The following is a 6,020-nucleotide window of genomic DNA, read 5'->3' as shown; positions in this document are numbered from 1 at the left end:
ATGAGGCATGCTCCACCCAGGCCACAAGGAGGTACAATTAATTTGAGCCACCTTCTGTTAATCCAGCAAAAACGCCTATTTACACTGAAAGAAAGACTGTGGGCTTTTTTTTCTGTTGTGGTTCAAGGGCACACGAGATCATAATAAATTGTTTCCGAAAGCTGTTACGTCGCATTCTGACATGATCTGAGCCAATATAGTCAGCTGATGCTATAAGATCTACAGAAAACACATGCCAGCAGATTCTGAACAGGCTATAGGAGAGGGTATGCCCTTGAAATGATGAGATTTGTTCACTTTCCAGATGACTTCAGGTATGTGAAAACAATCATAAATGTTGACAAAGCTGTTATGAAGCAGCGACTGCAACTAGTCTGTAGAACTGGGCAGAACAGTAGAATGCAAAATATGTTCAAAGTGTGCCATAGTGTCAAACAGATTGGATATGAGTGAGCTGACGAAACATCTTTCTTGCGTAAGAACAAATACCTGTATGTTGTCAAAATGGAAAAGCAGAGCTTCGATTTTCGCAGGAGAGAGCCACTAAGGCATCTTTTTTTTTTTTTTTGCTTCCTAGATGGCCTCAACTGACGAACAAGCTGCAGCACATTATGGTGACATTTTTTTTAAAGAAAAATAAACCTGTAGATTTTCAATATCTTGCAGGAGAGGACTAGTTATACAAATAAGGGAAGATTTCTTTTAGACGACCTATATGTGAATATACTATCTGAAAAAAAAAAAAGAATTTTTTTGCAATTGCTTGATATACTCAAACACATGGTTAAACAATGAATATAGATCAGCTTGATATTTTTATGTGAAGCTAATCACAAGCAATCAGTTACAAGCATAAATAATCTGGGGCTCCTTCAAGAATGCTAATTTGTCAGAAATTTATTGTAAACTTGACCCCAAATGTGCTCCGTTCTTGAGTTCTCACCACGTCACCAGATTTATTCTCGTTCTACATACCCTTTGGGATGGCAGACCCGTGCTTCCCCTCTAACACCAGGCAAGGAAAGCGCACAAATGATGTATATGTAAATGTCAGAAGGAAGCTCGTAAGGGACAACTTCATATTTCGGCACAGTTTAATGCGCCCCATTGTTCAAGAAAACAAAATGATGATTTACATTCGATATATGCATCGTCTAAAAAATGCACAAAATTTTTTTTCAGTGATATTTAAGAGAGTCAAGCTACATCTCTGGCTGGTTTTGGTTGGAATAGCCCAGGTTGACAGTTACACAAGCTGATGTATGTCAGCATTGAAAATATAAAGGAAAAAAGGCAATTTAAAATGCCTGACTCAATTTACTACTTTTCATAGCATACACCTTGACAGGTGTTTTTTATCCGAAAATGGTTTCATTGCCAAAATCAACGAGAATGACCATCATCACATTAACAAGTTTCAACTGTATACCAAGTAATAACAAACATGTGCTTACTTTTTCTGCAATCAAGATGTGAATTACATCGTTGAGTTGCAGGCTTCGGTGAAAAATCGCTGCTTGTGATGTCAGTGCTGAGTGAGTACGGCACTGCTAGTGACACAACATGTGATTCCAGTGTCTTTCACCCCACCCCACGTTATTTCGTGAGCAATTAGCATCATAATCAATCAGCTTGCATGATGCACTTATGAAGGGTAATTTCATGTGTGCCGATAAACATACTGCAGTGCTAATTTACAATGTGGTTTGTGGCTGTGGAGCACACTCATATTCAGTATGCCATGTGAACTAGAGGAGCATTTTCTGCCATAAACATTCGATGAGCGAAGACCCCAAAAAATGTAAGCACTGTTTACGTGCATTTGACAACCTGCATTTTTATTACTGAGAGGCTCTCTTCGTAGCTAGAGGGAAAGGGTGCTGGCAATGTGGCACATGTTCATAAGATGTAGAACCAGAGACACAGAAAAAGAATTGACAGCATATCATGATCTCAAGCATGTCATTGTGTCCGTGTTTCTGTCTCCTGTTCTGCATTTGTTAATCTTTTTGTGTAGTTGCTGGATTTTAGCCCAACAGCAGGGGTCAGCAATTAGAGAACATCCAGAACATGCAAGGCATACATTTCCTCATTCTCCGCATTCCTCATTCAAGTAACGTTGAAGAAGTAACTATGCGAAGAAACAATACAACAGTGAAACTGGCTTCAGTACACTACAACATGTCACATGTAACAATATACAGTATGCCTCAGTGTTTCCCAAACCCCATTGAGGCCGCGATAGCCCAAACGGGGCCCAAGAGAAAGAGATGAAGTGAGCGCAATATGTCACAAATCCAAGGAAACTATCTCTCTACGACTGCATTATATTGAAGTTGTGTTACAAAAATGCAAGTTCAGTTCAGCGCACAATCAGTCGGGAAACAAGCTAACTAGCAGCAATGCTTTCAATCAAGTGTGTCGCAGTATTCCTCACTGTATCATGACGAGACCGTGGACCTACATCAGACGCTACTTGCACGCAGTAGTATAACATTCATATTTATTTATTTCGAGAACCCCAAGGGTCCGGAGGACATTACATGGGGGGTGGGACCTGGGGCGTAAGATACATTTACAGCAACTTGATAGAAACAAACAAGCAAGCAAAAAAGAACAACACAATTAGCAGTAAGTAAACACGAAAATAAAGAAACGACGACAGTACAAAGGTATATGAAAACAAGTATTAAAGCGTGAAACAGGGAGTTTGTTCACATAAGTACAGATAATTAACAAATATGATAAGGGGGAGGTGAAAAATTTCATAGCAACTGACATACAAGCGTGGTGGTCTTGTGGGTGGAGTGAACGGGAGAGGGTGTTACAAAATACTAAGCGTGTGACCTTATTAGTGTGGTCGATGCGAGGAAAAATGACACTCGGGCAGGTGATGGGCGATTGGTGCGGTGGCAAGATGAAAAAGAACCAGTGGAAGAGGGCTAACTTGGCAAGACGGCGATGATGTTCGAGTGAGTCGAGATTAAGATTTGATTTTAATGCGGTTACAGAGGTATCGAGTTAGTAGTCGTTGGAAATGAAACGGGCAGCCCCATTCTGGATGGCTTCTATGGCGTCGCAGAGATACTTTTGGGGAGGGTCCCAAATAGGTGATGCATATTCCAGCTTGCTTCGTACAAGAGCCGTGAAGGTTAGGAGCTTAAGATGGAGGCCGCCAACCTGAGGGTGCGTCTAACAAAGCCTAGGGAGCGAGAAGCGTTAGTTATTATGTGGTTGATGTGCTCGTTCCAAGTTCGGTTCGAGGAAAGGTGGATTCCAAGATATTTGTAAGAATCTGCTCGGATTAATGTGACATCACTTAGAATGTAGGGGAAGGGAGGAAGACAGGAGACCCGTCTTCGAGAAAACGACAAAACGCGACACTTTGCAATGTTCAGAGGCATTTGCCACTCATTGCACCAACGCCGGATTAGTTGAATTTTGCTTTCTAAGGTTAGTTGGTCAGAAGGACAGAGGATTTGCCTGTACACTACACAGTCGTCAGCAAAGAGACGAATCGTGGAAGATACGCCTGAAGGAAGGTCATTTATATAGATAAGGAAAAGGAGAGGGCCGAGGACTGAACCCTGAGGGACACCAGAAAGCACAGGTACATCTGGGAATAGGTGGTCGTTGCAAGTAACAAATAACGTACGATTCATCAGAAATTGAGCTATCCAACGGACGACATACGGGTCTAGGTTAAGCAGATAGAGTTTGTATAGAAGCTTAGAGTGCGGCACCATATCGAAGGCCTTGCGAAAGTCTAAGAAAGCGGCGTCAGTCTGATGATTATTGTCCGCGTGGAGAAAGATGTCGTGAACAAAACTGGCTACTTGAGTTTCACACGAAAAGAGCTTTCGAAACCCGTGCTGTAAGGGATAGAAGACGCATTTTTCTTCAAGGTACTTAACTACGTTGGAGTATGCGTTCGAGAATTTTACATACTATAGAAGTGAGTGAAATGGGGCGGTAGTTATTAACAATGTGGCAGCTGCCTGATTTGTGAATAGGGACAATCTTCGCCGTCTTCCAGTCCTGCGGTAAAGCAGAATCTTGGAGTGACTGAGTAAATATGCAACATAGAATCTTGCTGGAAATACATCTCGTGTTGTATAGAACCTTCGGGTTAATAGAGTCCGGACCAGTACTTGACGACAGCTTAAGTGACCCAATGATTTTACAAATGCCATGAGTGCTGATATGAATGGGGACCATAGGTGAGGAGTGACATTTCGCTGCGTGGCATCTTAGTTCTCCGACGAACGCTTGCGTTGACTCTCCTGGCTGCTGTCGTCTCGCACGAAACCGGTGGCGAAGAACGGCTACGTTCGCCGCACTTCCAAACCTCTTGTCCAGGATCTGCAACGCTTGTTCCAACACTTCACTCTTCTTGCTCTCGTCCTTGCCACCATATTTCCCGTCTTCCTCGCCCTTGTCCTCTTTCACGACAACTGTCGCCGCCTCCAAAGCCTGAAAGATCCGTTGTCCTTCTGCACCCAAACAGTGCAACAACACCGCCTTCTTCCTCGGGACCGTGAACGTAGTGTCGGCAATGGCAGCCAAGTAGTTACAAAACATGCTGCGCCACTGCTCCCATGGCAACTCTGGGTCCCCCGGCAATGGAAGAAACGGCGCCGGCGGCTGAAGACCAAAGAAGCTCATCCTGGGCCGTGGCTGGTGGTTCGTACAGCACTTAAGCCCTCGTCGCCATTTTGTGATGTTCCGGGCAGGAAGGAGGAGACACCAGCCAAGCAGGTCCCAAACATTACAACGTGCCGGTAAGCAATTGGCATGTTATCGTTGCGGAAAAATTTGTCATTTCGCCAATGATGGAAACTGTAGAGCCATTGATAAGAAATGCAGATGATGTGGAAAGATTGGACATCTTTTCAAGGTCTGCCGAAATTCAAAGAGTATTAACACAATCCAGTCAAACAACGAGGATATCGGTGTATTAAGAATTGGGAACGGACATGCGAATGAGGTGTACGCCGAAGTTACTGTGGGAGATGTCTCCATGAGATTAACTGTCGACACTGGGTCAGCGGCTTCGTTACTGCGTCATGATGTATACAAGGTCAATTTTGAGCGGAAGTACCCGTTAGCACCACCGCCGCGCAAGCTGGTGAACTACAGTAATCAGAAGATATCTGTTTCTGGTTGCTTCGAAGCTAAAGTTGCGTTCTCTGACAAAGTGGGGACGATTTTGTTCTATGTTGTACCAAGGGGAACAACCTTGCTGGGACGTGCTGCCGTCCGGGTGTTGAACATATGCATTGAGGGCAAGTCGTTGCAGTGTTTGAGTATCGACGGGTCTAATGAGAGTGTCTTGCCGCCAGATATAAGAAGAGAGTTCGGACAGTTGGTTGAGAAACGAATTGGTTTTGCAAAAAGATTTACGCATAAAGTGCATGTGAAGGCTGATGTCAAACCTGTAGCACAGAAGTTGCGTCGGCTACCGCTGGCGTTGACAGACAGGGTGTCCAAAGAACTGAATAAGCTCGAAAGTGAAGGCATCATTGAAAGGGTTGATGCAAAGCCGTGGGTGTCACCAATTGTGGTGGTTCAGAAGCGCGACGGTAACATTCGACTGTGTGTCGATCTGAGGGAGCCCAACAGCTGATGCGTACCCGTTGCCTACAGTGGAGGAATTGCTGAATTCTTTGTCAGGAGCGAACTATTTTGCAAAATTGGATTTGGCGTCAGCATATTATCAAGTTGATCTGAGTCAGGAAAGTCGTCCGCTGACAACATTTGTCACGCATGAGGGACTGTTCCGGTTTCGGCGAGTGTGTTTTGGACTAGCGTCGGCACCGTCTGTGTTCCGGAAACTGATGTTGCAGCTTCTTCGAGACTGCCAAGGAGTCGTTGTGTACTTGGACGATGTTATGGTGTTCGGTAGTGATCGGGAAGAATACCGGAGAAATTTGCGAAGGGTCTTGAAGAAAATAGCGGAGGCTGGACTAATCCTTAACAGGAAGTGTGTATTCGACATGCAGGAAATTCAGTTCCTCGGG

General features: G+C 44.2%; 1 protein-coding gene across 1 annotated transcript; it reads left to right on the top strand.

The window, feature by feature from the left end:
- The first annotated feature begins 5,020 nt into the window (after window positions 1-5,020).
- On the top strand, window positions 5,021-5,626 carry LOC135377953 (uncharacterized protein K02A2.6-like). The gene has a single exon (XM_064610740.1). It carries the CDS (start codon window positions 5,021-5,023, stop codon window positions 5,624-5,626), a length of 606 nt encoding a protein of 201 aa, XP_064466810.1.
- Window positions 5,627-6,020: the final 394 nt, after the last annotated feature.

This window comes from Ornithodoros turicata, chromosome 1, assembly GCF_037126465.1.
Source record: "Ornithodoros turicata isolate Travis chromosome 1, ASM3712646v1, whole genome shotgun sequence".
NCBI classification, from domain to species: domain Eukaryota; kingdom Metazoa; phylum Arthropoda; class Arachnida; order Ixodida; family Argasidae; genus Ornithodoros; species Ornithodoros turicata.
The sequence above is the reverse complement of the archived record's forward strand: the minus strand, read 5'-3'. Positions and strand labels throughout refer to the sequence as shown.